This window comes from Dreissena polymorpha, chromosome 3 (genome assembly GCF_020536995.1).
Source record: "Dreissena polymorpha isolate Duluth1 chromosome 3, UMN_Dpol_1.0, whole genome shotgun sequence".
NCBI classification, from domain to species: Eukaryota; Metazoa; Mollusca; class Bivalvia; order Myida; family Dreissenidae; genus Dreissena; species Dreissena polymorpha.
The window spans coordinates 103857054-103872682 of record NC_068357.1 but is presented as its reverse complement, the minus strand read 5'-3'; the positions used below and the strand labels follow the sequence as shown (position 1 = coordinate 103872682).

Sequence of the window (15629 nt, the reverse complement as noted above, 5' to 3'; positions counted from 1 at the left end):
GACTGATAAGTTAATTAAAATGCAGTAAAATATATAATTTCAAGATACCGGTATTTAAATAACATGGAATATTTCAAAATTCAGAATTCATAAAAAATAGGTGCATGTATGAACAAAATGTACTGGAATAATTACATTTGAGACATTTTGCTACATTATTAATTTCAAAATGTATTGTTTGCAATAAAAACAAAACAAAATATCAAGAACAAAAAAACAATGTCACATAAGTTTATTCACTGATCAATGCAGTAATTAAGCTCACTGTGTGCATTGTTTTGCTAAAATGTCACATTTTAAGATATTTTATTCGAAGTTAAAACTGAAATAACACTAATCTATGGAAGTTAACTAATTTTTACCAAGGAACTGACAAAAATGCTCATTATCAGCACCCTGCAGATCCTTTGATTTTGTATGCATGATATTTTAAACATAAAATCTAATATCTATTAAATTTTAAAATATAAAATTAAGTGACTTAAGTGTTGAGAAATTTCTAAACAGTACGAGTACAATAAAATGTACAAACAAGCAGAGTAACGGAAAGCTCATTGAACGGCTCTTTAAAATTGTTTCTCAGGTTCTACTTTAAACGTTAATCTTTTCTAATACACACATGCAAAGGTATAGTCAAGTATTGCTTTAAATGAGTCCTAAATAATATTGATAAAGACCACGCATATTCTATTTAAGAAATAATTTCCAGGCCAAGTAAACAACTTACAAATTACACTATTACAGAGTTATAGTACTAAGCAAATTCAGTCCTTGAACGACTTTTGCAAAATAAGCATATTCTGATCAGACAGCTCCTATAGGATGTACTTGATTAGTTTAAACTATTTTTGCTAATGTATGAGCAAACAATGCTTGGCAAGAAATATATGATGGCATAAATTATGCTACCAATAAACATTTTTGTTGAGGCATACAAAACAAAATTCTTTGAATTTTCTTAGACAACCGAGTAAAATAATATTGGATCTGCATTGGTAATAATTTCTTATGTTTCAATTCACTTATCTTGATTTAAAATTAATTTCTTTAATTGCATACTGTTAAACATACAAGACTATGTTACACGGATAAATCTGTCTCTCATAACTTACAAGAATTATTTATTGTTAATATCCTCATTACAAACATGTCTAAACTGATATTTTGATTAAATTCTATACGTACACTTATTCAGCACTCCATATATGTTATAAGAAAAATTTACATAGAACATAATACGAACTGAACACGAATGTCTTATTGAGCAACCAGCAGTAGTTGCATTAACCCGCTTAGCCATTGTACATTCCGCCATTTTTACGCCTTTTGATTATAAACAACCATAAGCTACATCATATTTTCATATGTGTCAAGAACACATTTATGAAAGTCAAATGAATTAACAAGACTATTGCCAAGCAATATATGTCGCCTACCGGCTCCACCATTGTCAGAAATTCCACCATTGTCAGATATTTTTCTTATTTGTTGCCATAGCAACCAGAGTTTTTGATGTAGGAACAAAATGAAATGACGTGCATAATGTCCATATTGCTTTCTATCCATGATCAAGTTATCGCAGGATCCAGAAAAGTGTGACGGACTGACGGACAGAGCGAAAACCATAGTGGTGAAACTGGTAGGGGACAAAAAAGCAACTTGGTATAATACAAATTTCATAAATGTCAATTTATGTTAATATGAATGTTGATACATGCACATGAACATGGTTGTATTAAACAATTATTACTAACACAGTGCTCTTACAAACATTTTTGCATGTGCTTCCAGAATTTTGTAGTGAATAAAACACTGTGTAGCTGTGAAATTCAAGAAATGCAGAAGGTACCTCAGAAGTGAAGTTTGGGCATACCGGCCAACTTTTTATCAACTTTTATGGCCCCTTAATTACCCTTATCATGCTGGGATGCTGACCCCAGCACACATTAATGGGCATCTTGCCATTATCTGTAACTGTACATATGATTAGCACTGACCAGCCTGAATGAGCGCTTTTCATGGCATTATTCTCTGGACTGTATGGCCAACGTTAAAGTTTTCGGACGGACGGACAGACTGACTGACTGACAGACAGTTCAACTGCTATATGCCACCCTACCGGGGGCATAAAAATGGAATAAAAATACTTACTTTAAAAAAAGTTATGAACTTTTAAAAACACCTGGGGGCTAATGTCCTAGCATGCACTTTTTTGAAGGGGCTAATGTCGTGGAGGCTAATGTCCTAGAGGCTAATGTCCTAGGGGCTAACGTCCTAGAGAGCTTATGTCCGTAGCATGTGAAAAACATTAGAATTACTGAATTTAATAAGCCTGTGTTCTTGGCCAAAGTTGGATGTTTTTAACATTCAACATGGTTATGTTCCACGCAACATGAAACTTTGGCTTCAATGTCAGACATATTCAAAAATGTATTCTTAAATCTTAAGATGTCAGCACAAACTGCAAGAAAAACTGTCTTTTATGCACTAAAAAGTTTTGCAAACATATTTCAATAACTTGAGATATTTGAAAAATTAAGTTCTTAACAGTGTGTTCTCATTCTGCCCAGCTCGTGTGTAATCATCTGTGAACCTGTTGATTCTGCATCCTGTATACATACAATGAAAATCAATATTTGGTGACATAAAGCACGGAGTGTATATTGTCATCTAGAGTCCGTGCATAAACTGGTTTGAACTGGTTTCTTTAAAAACGCTGTCTAAGAGGATTCAATTCTTATGTTTAAAAAATATTTTACTGCCTAAAGTACCATCATGTTCAGGAAGTCGTCTTCAAAGATGTTTTTACTGGCATCACTGTACTTAAAATGAATATTGTACCTATTTCATGTTGCAAGCCCATATGACATTGACCTTTGACATGAAACTCAATCGGCCTGTTCCTCCTCCCCACCCCACCCCAAGTAACCAGCCTGCCAATTTGGATTATAGGTATGAGTTCTTAAGGTTACTTTAATTGTGCGGATCCATCATCCAACCACTGACAGACAGGTGCATAGCCATGTACCCCCTTTAATTGAAGGCGGGCATAATAAATGCAAGATTAAATACTAGTGCTGCAACAATACGCCAAAAACCGTATTGCAATATATTGCCAGTTCAAAAACCTGTATTGCAATATATCGCAATATATTGCTAACTTGTACCAGAATTATAACTCGCCAATTACCCGACAATCCCGTATATTCCAGTTTTAAAGCAAATTCTGGTAAATATTTACTATAAATGTGCTAAAGAATAACAAGAAACACAAACATTCTCAAATTTACATTATGGCATTTGCTACTATTTAAAGATGTGATAAAATAACGTCCAACCGGGACGTTTTTGTTCACATGCGTAATTCGCCTGACATGATGTTCCTGTTTTTATACAACACAAAATACACCCATACTTTCCATGCGACGTTCTACATGTCTGCATAATTTTATTGAGACAAAGGATAAAGCATTTTATTTGATGCAATAATTTTTTATTGTCGCGTTAGCATTAACATTTGGAAGCGTGTTTCCGAAATTCGGATTACACATTTAATTATGCTCAATTCAGAATCGAACGAAACATTTACAGTTGTGCGCAATTAATGTTCAAAAGCATCCAACGAATGCTCCCATGTTTTGTTTACCTTGATATCTTATTTCGGATGGCTTTTCTGGACGAAATGTGAATGAATTTTTGTAAAATGTTCGTACCGATATGAAGAAAATCGTATCGCAATACAATATGAGGATTGCGTATTGCGATATATACCGATATACCGGTTTATTGTTGCAGCACTATTAAATACAACCTAACTGATTGCTGTATGCTGACTAGGATTAGGTGGTAAATGAAACAACTTGAATGATATAACAGTTTGATATAAGGTACATTCAAAGAAATCATCTCAACCGCTTTCATGTAAAGAAATTACATTACTGTGCATTGAGTTACTTTCGTTTTCATGCATTCGTAAAATCGAGCATATTTATTGGATCTCAAATTACGGATTTTTTCATAATATCTTGAATAAGACTCTCAGACGTAGGTGCTGAAGAAAACATTGCACTGAGTTCACTCAAAATCAAAATGTGAATTCAAAATTAAAAACACCCACATCATGACAAATTACATTAGTACTCTTTCTATTTACCCAAGATAAAATATAAATTGACAATTAACCAAAACATCATGGCAAGTTACACTATTACTATTTCTGTTTAAACAAGATTAAATTATGAATTGACAATAAAAAAACACTCTACCACAAGTAAACTAGTTCAATATTTGACGGGTTGGAATTTGCTACATCACCAAAAAAGATAACAAGTTGGACAGGTACATGTAGGAAATATCTGTTTTATTTCCTTCTGTTTTATTTTCTATCGCAGTAAAATAAACATAACAAGGGCTGTTTGTAAAACATGCATGCCCCCCATATGGGCTGTCAGTTGTAGTGGCAGCCATTGTGTGAATACGTTTTTGTCACTGTGACCTTGACCTTTGACCTTGTGACTCAATAGGGGTCATCTGCCAGTCATGATCAATGTACCTATGAAGTTTCATGATCCTAGGCCTAATTATTCTAAGTTATCATCAGGAAACCATTTTACTGTTTCGAATCACTGTGACATTGACCTTTGACCTAGTGACCTGAAAATTAATAGGGGTCATCTGCCAGTCATGATCAATGTGCCTATAGTTTCATGATCCTAGGCGTAAGCATTTTTGAGTTATCATCCGGAAACCATTTTACTATTTCGAGTCACTGTGACCTTGACCTTTAACCTAGTGACCTGAAAATCAATAGGGGTCATCTGCCAGTCATTATCAATGTACCTATGAAGTTTCATGATCCTTGGTGTAAGCATTCTTGAGTTATCATCCTGAAACCATTTTACTGTTTCCAGTCACTGTGACCTTGACCTTTGACCTAGTGACCTGAAAATCAATATGGGTCATCTGCCAGTCATGATCAATGTTCCTATGAAGTTTCATGATCCTAGGCGTAAGCATTCTTGAGTTACCATCCGGAAACCATTTTACTTTTTCGAGTCACTGTGACCTTGACCTTTGACCTAGTGACCTGAAAATCAATAGGGGTCATCTGCCAGTCATGATCAATGTACCTATGAAGTTTCATGATCCTAGGCATAAGCATTCTTGAGTTATCATCCGGAAACCATTTTACTGTTTCGAGTCACTGTGACCTTGACCTTTGACCTAGTGACCTGAAAATCAATATGGGTCATTTGCCAGTCATGATCAATGTACCTATGAAGTTTTATGATCCTAGGCGTAAGCATTCTTGAGTTATCATGCGTAAACCATTTTACTATTTCAAGTCACTGTGACCTTGACCTTTGACCTAGTGACCTGAAAATCAATAGGGGTCATCTGCCAGTCATGATCAATGTACCTATGAAGTTTCATGATCCTCGGCCTAAGCGTTCTTGAGTTATCATCCGGAAACCATCTGGTGGACGGACGAACCAAACGACTGCCGGACCGACATGTGCAAAACAATATACTCCCTCTTTTTTCGAAGTGGGGCATAAAAAGTCTGTATGTTTTAAATTTAACTAGTTTCCCTTTTATTTTCAGCCTTAATAGTTTTATTTTTTTTTTTTTGTCGGACACAAGGACCGACAGTTTGGGGGAACAATACCGGACCGAAAATTTTATTGGAAATTATTGGAAAAGGTCCGACTTCTTTCGCATGGGTTGGTAAACATGTGTATTTTTACTTTCTGGTATCGATAGTTAAAAGGCCACATTTTAAAGCTATGTCTTTGCAATGCTTACAATGCTTAATAGAGCATACCTGCACTTAGTTCTTGACTGGAACTGCTTTGAACAGATTCAAAGTTAGCTGCAGTGTTTCTGTGTTTTGGTATGGCACCTGTTTGTTGCCCAGGTGGGGCCATGTATGACTGGGGCACTCCACTTGGCAATACAACAGATGGATTCTGTGCAGTCAGGTTTATACCAGGTATGCTGAAAATAACACTCCATATTGTGAATGGAAACATGGTACATATAGGATCTGGCACGAGTTGTCATATCATACCATATTTTATTAAACGAGTTCAGGAATTTTGTTAGTAAGCGAGCCTTTACTAACGAATTTCCTTGACGAGTATAATAAAATATGTTATGATATGACAAGTGTAAGATCTTTTTTATCACATGCTTTAAAATGAGCAAATTTAATAAATATTTACGCAAACATAATAATAAATCCCGAATGTTGTTTACATTTCGTGATGTCATTTGACGCTGCAACGTCATTTCAGCAAAATAACAAGATGCGATTGGTCAATAAACGAAAACTAAGCCAATGAAAACGCTTAAAAAGTATATTACAAATGTGTAAGATAAAAATATATGTAATGGTTATATTACATGGAAAACAGGGTATGGCATGTGATAAATTCAGATTTCAATTGGTTTGTACGTTTAAGAATTTCAACAACCCAATACCTGGAAGCTGCTGCTACGATGTTGTATTGCTGCATGAGAAGCATGGCACCATCCAATAGAGCCTGTATATCTCTGAGCCACTGAATGCGAGCCTCAATGTTGCCTCTCTCAACCCCTTCCATAGCACGTAACTCCTCATCAGACAGGCCATCTAGACTCGTAGGGGGCCTCGGAAAATCTGTAATCACAAGATAAAATCACTATACATCACACTTAAATGATAGTTTGTATAATGTTGTTTATAAATACAGAACATATCAAACATTTTGTGTCAATCCATAATGCTCAAATGTAAGTATGACGCCACTATTACAACAAGAGGGCCAAGATGGCTCTAGTTCGCTCACCTGAGAGGAGTCGGTTAATTCAATCTTTACCAAACGTCAAACTTGACCTAGATATTGTCCAGACAAACATCCTAGTCAAGTTTCGTCATTATTGAACCAAAACTCTGGCATATGGAGTGATTTTGTTTTTGTAAGATTTGACCTGGTGACCTATATTTTGAGTTGACCCCCCTTACCAAACATCAAACTTTGCTTACAAAAATAAATATTATGACCAAGATTCATAAAATCTGAAACAAAATTGTGAGCTCTAGAGTGTTTACAAGGATTTTGTATAATATAATGAAAATATGGACAATCTAAAAGCAATAATTATGGCATTAATTATGTGATATAATAAAACCAATCTTTTCACCATGTTTCATGATGATTGGGCAAAAAATGTGATTTCTAGAGTGTTCACAAGCTTTTTTTACTATATAAATTTTAGAAAACTGCTCCCCCCCGGCTGCAATGTTATTCAACTGACCGGAACCATTTTCGAACTCAACTCTCATATCAAGGAAACAAATGTTCTGACCAAATTTCATGAAAATTGGGCCAAAAATGTGACTTCTAGAGAGTTCACATGTTTTCACTATATACATATAGAGAAAAATGCCCCGCCCATTGGCGGCCATGTTTTTTCACCGATCAGGTCCATTTTCGAACTCGTCCGAGATATCAATAAAACCAATGTTTTGACCAACTTTCATGATGATTGGGCAAAAATTGTGACTTCTAGAGTGTTTACAAGGTTTCTCCATAGCCAAATAAGGAAAAAAGCCCCCCCCGGCAGCCATATTATTCATCTGACCGGAACCATTTTCGAACTCAACTCTCATATCAAGGAAACAAATGTTCTGACCAAATTTCATGAAAATCGGGCCAAAAATGTGAATTCTAGAGTGTTCACATGTTTTCACTATATACATATAGAGAAAAATGCCCCGCCCACTGGTGACCATGTTTTTTCACCGATCCGGACCATTTGCGAACTCGTCCGAGATATCAATGAAACCAATGTTTTGACCAACTTTCATGATGATTGGGCAAAAATTGTGACTTCTAGAGTGTTAACAAGGTTTCTCTATAGCCAAATAAGGAAAACTGCCCCCCCCCCTGGCAGCCATGTTATTCAACTGACCGGAACCATTTTCGAACTTAACTCTCATATCAAGGAAACAAATGTTCTGACTAAATTTCATGAAAATTGGGCCAAAAATGTGAATTCTAGAGTGTTCACATGTTTTCACTAAATACATATAGAGAAAAATGCCCCGCCCACTGGCGGCCATGTTTTTTCACCGATCTGGACCATTTTCGAACTCGTCCGAGATATCAATACAAGAGGGCCATGATGGCCCTTTATCGCTCCACTGCTGAAAAAAGGCTGAAACAAATATTCTCTGCATGTGCAAATACTTAAATATAGGCCCTATTTAAGCACATGCACACTTTTGTGAGCCCCTGGGCTTGGTAAAATTTAACCCCTAGGTCCTAGAGTTAAGGACAAGAATATTTTTTAAGTTTTCACAAAATAAGCAAGATATAAGCGTATATAATGTTTAATTTTGTGACCCGCGGGTCAGTGTCAAATTTGACCCAAAGGGCATAATTTGAACAAACTTGGTAGAGGACTATAAGATGTTACTGCATACCAAATTTGGTAGCCATAGTCTGAATGGTTTTCGACAAGAAGATTTTCTAAAGATTTCACAAAATAGGCGCTTTATAAGAGTTTATTCCATTTTGTGACCCCCCAGGGCAGGGTCAAAGTTGACCCCAGAGGCATTATTTGAACAAATTTGGTAGAGGTTTATTAGATGTCACTACATACCAAATTTGGTAGCCCTAGGCCCAATGGTTATGGACAAGAAGATTTGTAAAGTTTTCACAAAATAGACCCTATATAAGCATATTTTCAATTTTGTGACCTCTGGGGCAGGGTCAAATTTGACCCCAGGGGCATAATTTGAAGAAATTTGGTAGAGGACTATTAGATGTCTCTAACTACCAAATTTATTAGCCCTAGGCCCAATGGTTATGGACAGGAAGATTTTGAAAGTTTCACAAAATAGGCCGTATATAAGCATATGTTCAATATTGTAATCCCCAGGGCAGGGTCAAATTTGACCCCAGGGGCACAATTTGAAGAAATTTGGTAGTGGACTATTAGATGTCTCTATATATCAAATTTGATAAGCCTAGGCCCAATGGTTATGGACAAGAAGATTTTGAAAGTTTTCACAAAATAGGTCTTATATAAGCATATGATCAATTTTGTGACCCCCGGGGCAGGGTCAAATTTGACCCCAGGGGCATAATTTGAAGAAATTTGGTAGAGGACTATTAGATGTCTCTACATACCAAATTTGATAACCCTAGGCCCAATGGTTATGGATGAGAAAATTTTGAAAGTTTTCACAAAATAGGCCTTATATAAGCATATGTTCAATTTTGTGACCCCCGGGGCAGGGTCAAATTTGACCCCAGGGGCATAATTTGAAGAAATTTGGTAGAGGACTATTAGATGTCTCTACATACCAAATTTGATAGACCAAGACCCAATGGTTATGGACAAGAAGATTTTGAAAGTTTTCACAAAATTGGCCTTATACAATGTATAAGCATATGTTCAATTTTGTGACCCCCGGGGCAAGGTCAAATTTGACCACAGGGGCATAATTTGCAGAAATTTGGTAGAGGACTATTAGATGTCTCTACATACCAAATTTGATAGCCCTAGGCCCGATGGTTATGGACGAGAAGATTTTGAAAGTTTTCACAAAATAGGCCGTATATAAGCATATGTTCAATTTTGTGACCCCCCGGGGCAGGGTTAAATTTGACCCCAGGTGCATAATTTGAAGAAATTTGGTAGAGGACTATTAGATGTCTCTACATACCAAATTTGATAGCCATAGGCCCAATGGTTATGGACGAGAAGATTTTAAAAGTTTTCACAAAATAGGCCTTAAGCATATGTTCAATTTTGTGACCCCCGGGGCAGAGTCAAATTTGACCCCAGGGGCATAATTTGAAGAAATTTGGTAGAGGACTATTAGATGTCTCTACATACTAAATTTGATAGCCCTAGGCCCAATGGTTTTGGACGAGAAGATTTTGAAAGTTTTCACAAAATAGGCCTTATATAAGCATATGTTCAATTTTGTGACCCCCGGGGCAGAGTCAAATTTGACCCCAGGGGCATAATTTGAAGAAATTTGGTAGAGGACTATTAGATGTCTCTACATACTAAATTTGATAGCCCTAGGCCCAATGGTTTTGGACGAGAAGATTTTGAAAGTTTTCACAAAATAGGCCTTATATAAGCAAATTTTTATTTTTGTGACCTCGGGGCAGGGTCAAATTTGACCCCAGGGGCATTATTTGAACAAATTTGAAAGAGATTCACCCCAGGAACATTCCTGAGAAATTTAATCAGAATTGGACTAGTAGTTTAGGAGAAGAAGATGTTTTAAGGAAAAGTTAACGCATGGAAGCACGCACGCACGGACGACGGACACAGGACCATGACATAAGCCCCGCTGGCCTCTGGCCAGTGGAGCTAAAAACCAATGTTTTGACCAACTTTCATGATGATTAGGCAAAAATTGTGACTTCTAGAGTGTTTACAAGGTTTCTCTATAGCCAAATAAGGAAAACTGCCCAGCCCACTGGCGGCCATGTTTTTCAACGGACCGGATCCACTTTTGAACTCAACCAACATATCATTAAGACAAACATTTTGACAAAGCTACATGAAGATTGGGCATGAAATGTGACTTCTACAGTGTTTACAAGTTTTTTCTTTTTTTTGACCTAGTGACCTAGTTTTTGACCCGGCACGACCCAGTTTCGAACTCGACCGAGATTTCATTGGGACAAAACTTCTGACCAAGTTTCATGAAGATTGGACAATAAATGTGGCCTCTAGAGTGTTTACGAACAAATGTGGACGGACGAGGGACGGACGGACCACATACAAAGACCGGTCACAAAAGCTCACCTGAACAATCAGGTGAGCTAAAAAGACAATAACCCAAGAAGTCTGAGACCTATTCTTCTATTGAAATGAAGGATTCAACAACTGTTAAATTAATTGCATTTTTGTAGTTTTCTTTTAGGTAATTTTATTATTACTGTCTAATACATTCATAGCAATACCTGTTTTCGGTCTGCTAGTCAGTGGTAACAATAATCAGTAAACATTTTAACAAGTTTTTAACAGGAACTTTACAGATAAGTTTTTTAACAATACAGAAATTGAATTTTGGTCAGTACAACATACAAACTGCGTTTAAAGAACATATAAACCATAGTGTTCTATAACTTGCATGTTTAACAAAACATTGTTCAAAAAGTTTGTTTCTCATTATTTCATGGCTGTTTGATTCTTACGATGCATTCAACATTTAACAAGAGGGTATGGCTTATTCGAACAAGTTTGCATTGCAATTTTCAGGTAAAGGAGATAAAAGTATTTGCTTCTATAATGAAGCCTAAAGCAGCATTTATCATAACAATGGTTTAACTAGAATAGCATCTCTTTATTACAATACTGTTTGGTGCTTATTGGCTAAATTGCTCAAAACAAAAATCTTGATTTAACAGGCATTTTTGTATGTGATTACTTTCAATTTTATTATGCCACTAGTACACAATTACGTTGGAGACACTGGCCCAATATTTTTAGGTGTTATTATACCACTGTCCGATAACATTTATTAACTCTGCTCATTTCCAAAATTACATCCCTGATCGATACATAAATTAAGCATTGTCTACTTTTAAGATCATCATTTATTTCTGCCATGTTAAATCATTCATAAGTCAAACCCACTTGGGAAAAATTTGTGTAGCCATGTAGTAGAAAAGTAAACAAATATTCCACATAGGTTTGAAAAGCGTTGATAAATGAGGAATGATTTCAACAGTTTGGACGACGAAAAAGTGAAAAAACGATTAATGTGTTAATATAATCTGAAAGAAAAAGGAAACGTTAAGAATTAGGAAAAAATAACATAAATACAATTCTTATAATCACCATCTTAACTTTATACTATAATGTGCATTTTTTAACACATAATTTTAAATTCTTAAAATCCACGATTAAAAATAATCCAAAGTGATGTGTCAATGATTTTTAGCAATTTCCAGAAACATCTTAAGTGTTTGGACATAATCTTCATGGTCCTGGAGCCAAGATTTGAGCAGCAGAGATTCTGTTGAAAAACAAATAAATGATAGTCAAATATAGCTATGTTCAGACAGCTCTCTGACTTGATCTCTCTTGATCCTCAAGATCAAGTCAATTAATTATTAATAAAATTTTGTGTTTACTTAAATAAGCAAAGGATATTCATTCATGTGTAAGGTAAATATCTGCTTACTGTTCGGCATAAACATCGGAGGAAACATGGCAGGCATAGTGGTGGCCCCTACAAAATGTGAGGCTGTCCCCCAGCCAGTTCTTACATCTGGGAAAGATGCTGATGCTCCCAGAGGGGTTGTGCCAGCTGCTGATACTGTTGGCGTTGTATGAGAGAAGCCTACAAAATACAAGAGCTTACCTCAAAACCATTACAGTTGTCTTCTAATCAAGCTTTACCTTATATTGCCCAAAATGTACAAATGTAAAGTTTCTTATTAAAATCAATTGTCACAGGATGCTGATGTTAGTTTTCAATTATTTCTGCCATCATAACAAGCACAGCTAAGGTGATGAAAAACCTGAAATAACATGCAAAGTTACCATATGGCCCTCTATGCACAGAGTTTCATCAACCTAACTTACGTATCAAGTTTAAGAGTTCTCCTAGGATCCAGATTTTAGTTTTCAATTATTTCTGTAACCACAGTACCGTAATTACTCTAAGTTTTCGGACACTTAAAAATAACAAGAGCACCGCATAACGGGTGCCACGCTTGGCTGCGGGTGTTGTTTTAAATAAATGAAAGCTTGTCAGAATTTATTTTGTTATTTTTTTAGAGGTCACAGTGACCTTGACCTTTGACCTAGTGACCCCAAAATGGGTGTGGTGTGTAGAACTCATCAAGGTGCATCTACATATGAAGTTTCAAAGTTGTAGGTTGAAGCACTTTGATTTTAGAGCCAATGTTCAAAACCTTGACAAAATGTGAAGGTTTGCGAACGGCGGAGCGGACGACACAACGAGCTGGCTATGACAATACCTTGGGTTTTCTCCGAAAACAGCCAAGCTAATAATAACAAGAAACCGTCGGAGACAGGTGATGCTCCCCAAAGTTTTTTTTGGTCACAATATTGCACTATATATTCAGATAAAAAGAAACGTCTTGAGGGCACAGTAGTTGGGGGACAATAATTTTTTTATAGAAAATTTCAAAGGGCCATAACTCTGTGAAAAATCATCCGACCAGAACCCGCTGATAATATGCACATCTCCTCTTGGTAGTAAAGCTTCCCATAAAGTTTCATTGAATTCCGGTCATTAATTGCTGAGAAATAGCCCGGACAAAAATTGTGCACGGACGGACAGACAGACAGACAGACGCACACACGGACAGACTAAGCGGCGACTATATGCTCAATCCAAAATACATTTTGGGGGAGCATAAAAATTACGAAAATTTAGATACAAAAAAAAAATTCAAAAATATCAGTGTACAAAAATTTAGTGACAAAAAATACAGGTGTTGGAACATGTAGAGAGAGCATAAAAATATTGCATTGACAATCATATGCTGGATTCAATGTTTAAAGCATCAATTATTTCAACGAATAAAAGCACCTACTTGTGAACACTTTCTCCTATGCGTGAAAATATGTCAATAGCTTTTGCGATAAAACGAAAGCACGTTCTGCAACTTAGATCGTTGTTATCCGGGTATTAACATTTTGTTCCCAACCAAATATACGCTTTATGGTGCTTTTCATTGATGTATATATCTTTTTGGCTAATTTGTTGACATTTGTAGTTTAATTCTGAGTTCTAAATTGTTTCCTTTCAATTTTCCCAATATCATTATGTCAAGAACTTGAGTCAATGACGTTTATGTTTCGGTCCTATGAATCCCAGTCCAGTCCTGCAAGTTTTTTAAGTCCACAGGACTTAAATGTTAAAATACTTTTGGGAATGTCTGGTTATAGGTCTTGGTCAGTGAATGTTCAAAAAGACTATGAATACAAATGTAAATCTTACTTCAGTGTATGTAGAAGATTATAGAGAAATTGAGAAGTTGCACACAAACATTAACCTTATTTTTTGAAGTATTTTGATAATGTAAACAGGGTTTTCAACAGGCCATTTAACGGTCCCTTGCCGGGGCGCTTGAATTTCGAAATCAGAGTCCCCGGGCCGCTTGACATTTTCTGATCAGAGTATTTTTCGGTAAAAGAAATCGGAGAATGTAAAAACAAGGGACAAAATTGTCACAAAACCAGGTTTTCATTGTGAAAAAAAATCTGATAAAGGGAGAAAACTCAAACTGAACTTTTGAAATGAACAAACAAAATTAACCCCCTTTGTAAGTTTGTTTAAAAAAAAAAATCTATTTTTAGTCGTGGCGACCTTGACATTGGAGATATTGACGTGATTCTTTCGTGCGACACACCGTCCCATGATGGTGAACAAATGTGCCAAATGATTTTAAAATCTCACAATGAATGACATAGTTATGGCCAGGACAAGCTCATTTATGGCCATTTTTTACCTTTGAACTCAAAGTGTGACCTTGACCTTGGAGATATCGACATAATTATTTCGCGCGACACACCGTCCAATGATGGTGAACAAATGTGCCAAATGATTTTAAAATCTGACAATGAACGACATAGTTATGGCCCGGACAAGCTTGTTCCGCCCGCCCGCCAGCCAGCCAGCCCGCCCGCATTCGCCAATCTAATAACCAGTTTTTTCCTTCGGAAAACCTGGTTAAAAATCAAGGTTTCTCTATCAGTGTATCAATATTCCCTGTTTTAAAAGAGCACTTGGTACCTACTTTCGCATGTAATCGCCTTAAACACCAAATGGGGTCATAGATAATCCACTGATAGGAGAAGCATAACGCGCGTATCGATTATTCTAGCCACATTACACAGTCATTTATGCTGACAAGGATGTATCACAGGAAACTCTCATGTAACTTTCCAGTCGTCAAACTGTGATGTTCAACGTCCACTCGGTTACGCGAATGCTTATTAGGGCGGGGTTAACTATCTACAATTATTTTTTATTGACGTCGGGCACGAAGTAAGAGTTTATCGCAGCTTGATTAGCAAGGGGTTGCACCATTCACGTAATATAAAACCGGTAACTAGAACAGTACATTAAAGACGGTTTTGGGCATCATCATCACACCTTTTTACTGTAAACAAGTGTTACTTATGACACATAATTAATACGAGAAATTAATTGCAAGTGGTAAGCAATTACTTACTTGTAGCGAGTAAGTTGTGCAAATAACTCCCGGTATTGCGATAACAATTTAATTCCAGTACATGTATATTTCATCATGTCCATTTATAGAACTGATTCACCTTGTTTTTCTGGCATACACGTAATGCCCTTTAACAAATACTCATTGTATTAATTACGCACAACTGTAAATGTTTCGTTCGATTTTCACATGAGCATTATCAATTTGTAATCCAAAACACGCTTCCGAATTTTAATGCTAATGCTACATTAACAAATTGTAGCGTCAAATAAACAGTGTAGTATCCTTTGTCTCAATAAAAAGCGCGCGAAAAATATGCAGACATGTAGAACATCGCATGGAAAGTGTGGATGCAATTTGTGTTGTATAAAAACATGAACATCATGTCAGGCGATT

The 15629-nt window shown here is 36.2% G+C and overlaps 2 protein-coding genes across 10 annotated transcripts in view; both read right to left on the bottom strand.

The window, feature by feature from the left end:
- Positions 1–15629, bottom strand: part of LOC127872898 (E3 ubiquitin-protein ligase synoviolin B-like) — an 82928-nt gene that overhangs the window by 17595 nt on the left and 49704 nt on the right. For both annotated transcript variants that reach the window (XM_052416396.1, XM_052416397.1), the window contains exons 11-13: positions 12206–12364; positions 6484–6661; positions 5825–5997 (exon numbers count right to left, since the gene is read on the bottom strand). In XM_052416396.1, coding sequence (XP_052272356.1) covers positions 5825–5997; positions 6484–6661; positions 12206–12364 — 510 coding nt within the window. The remainder of the gene's footprint in view (positions 1–5824; positions 5998–6483; positions 6662–12205; positions 12365–15629) is intronic.
- LOC127872901 (uncharacterized) overlaps positions 1–15629 on the bottom strand; it is a 146225-nt gene that overhangs the window by 81631 nt on the left and 48965 nt on the right. The window lies entirely within an intron of this gene.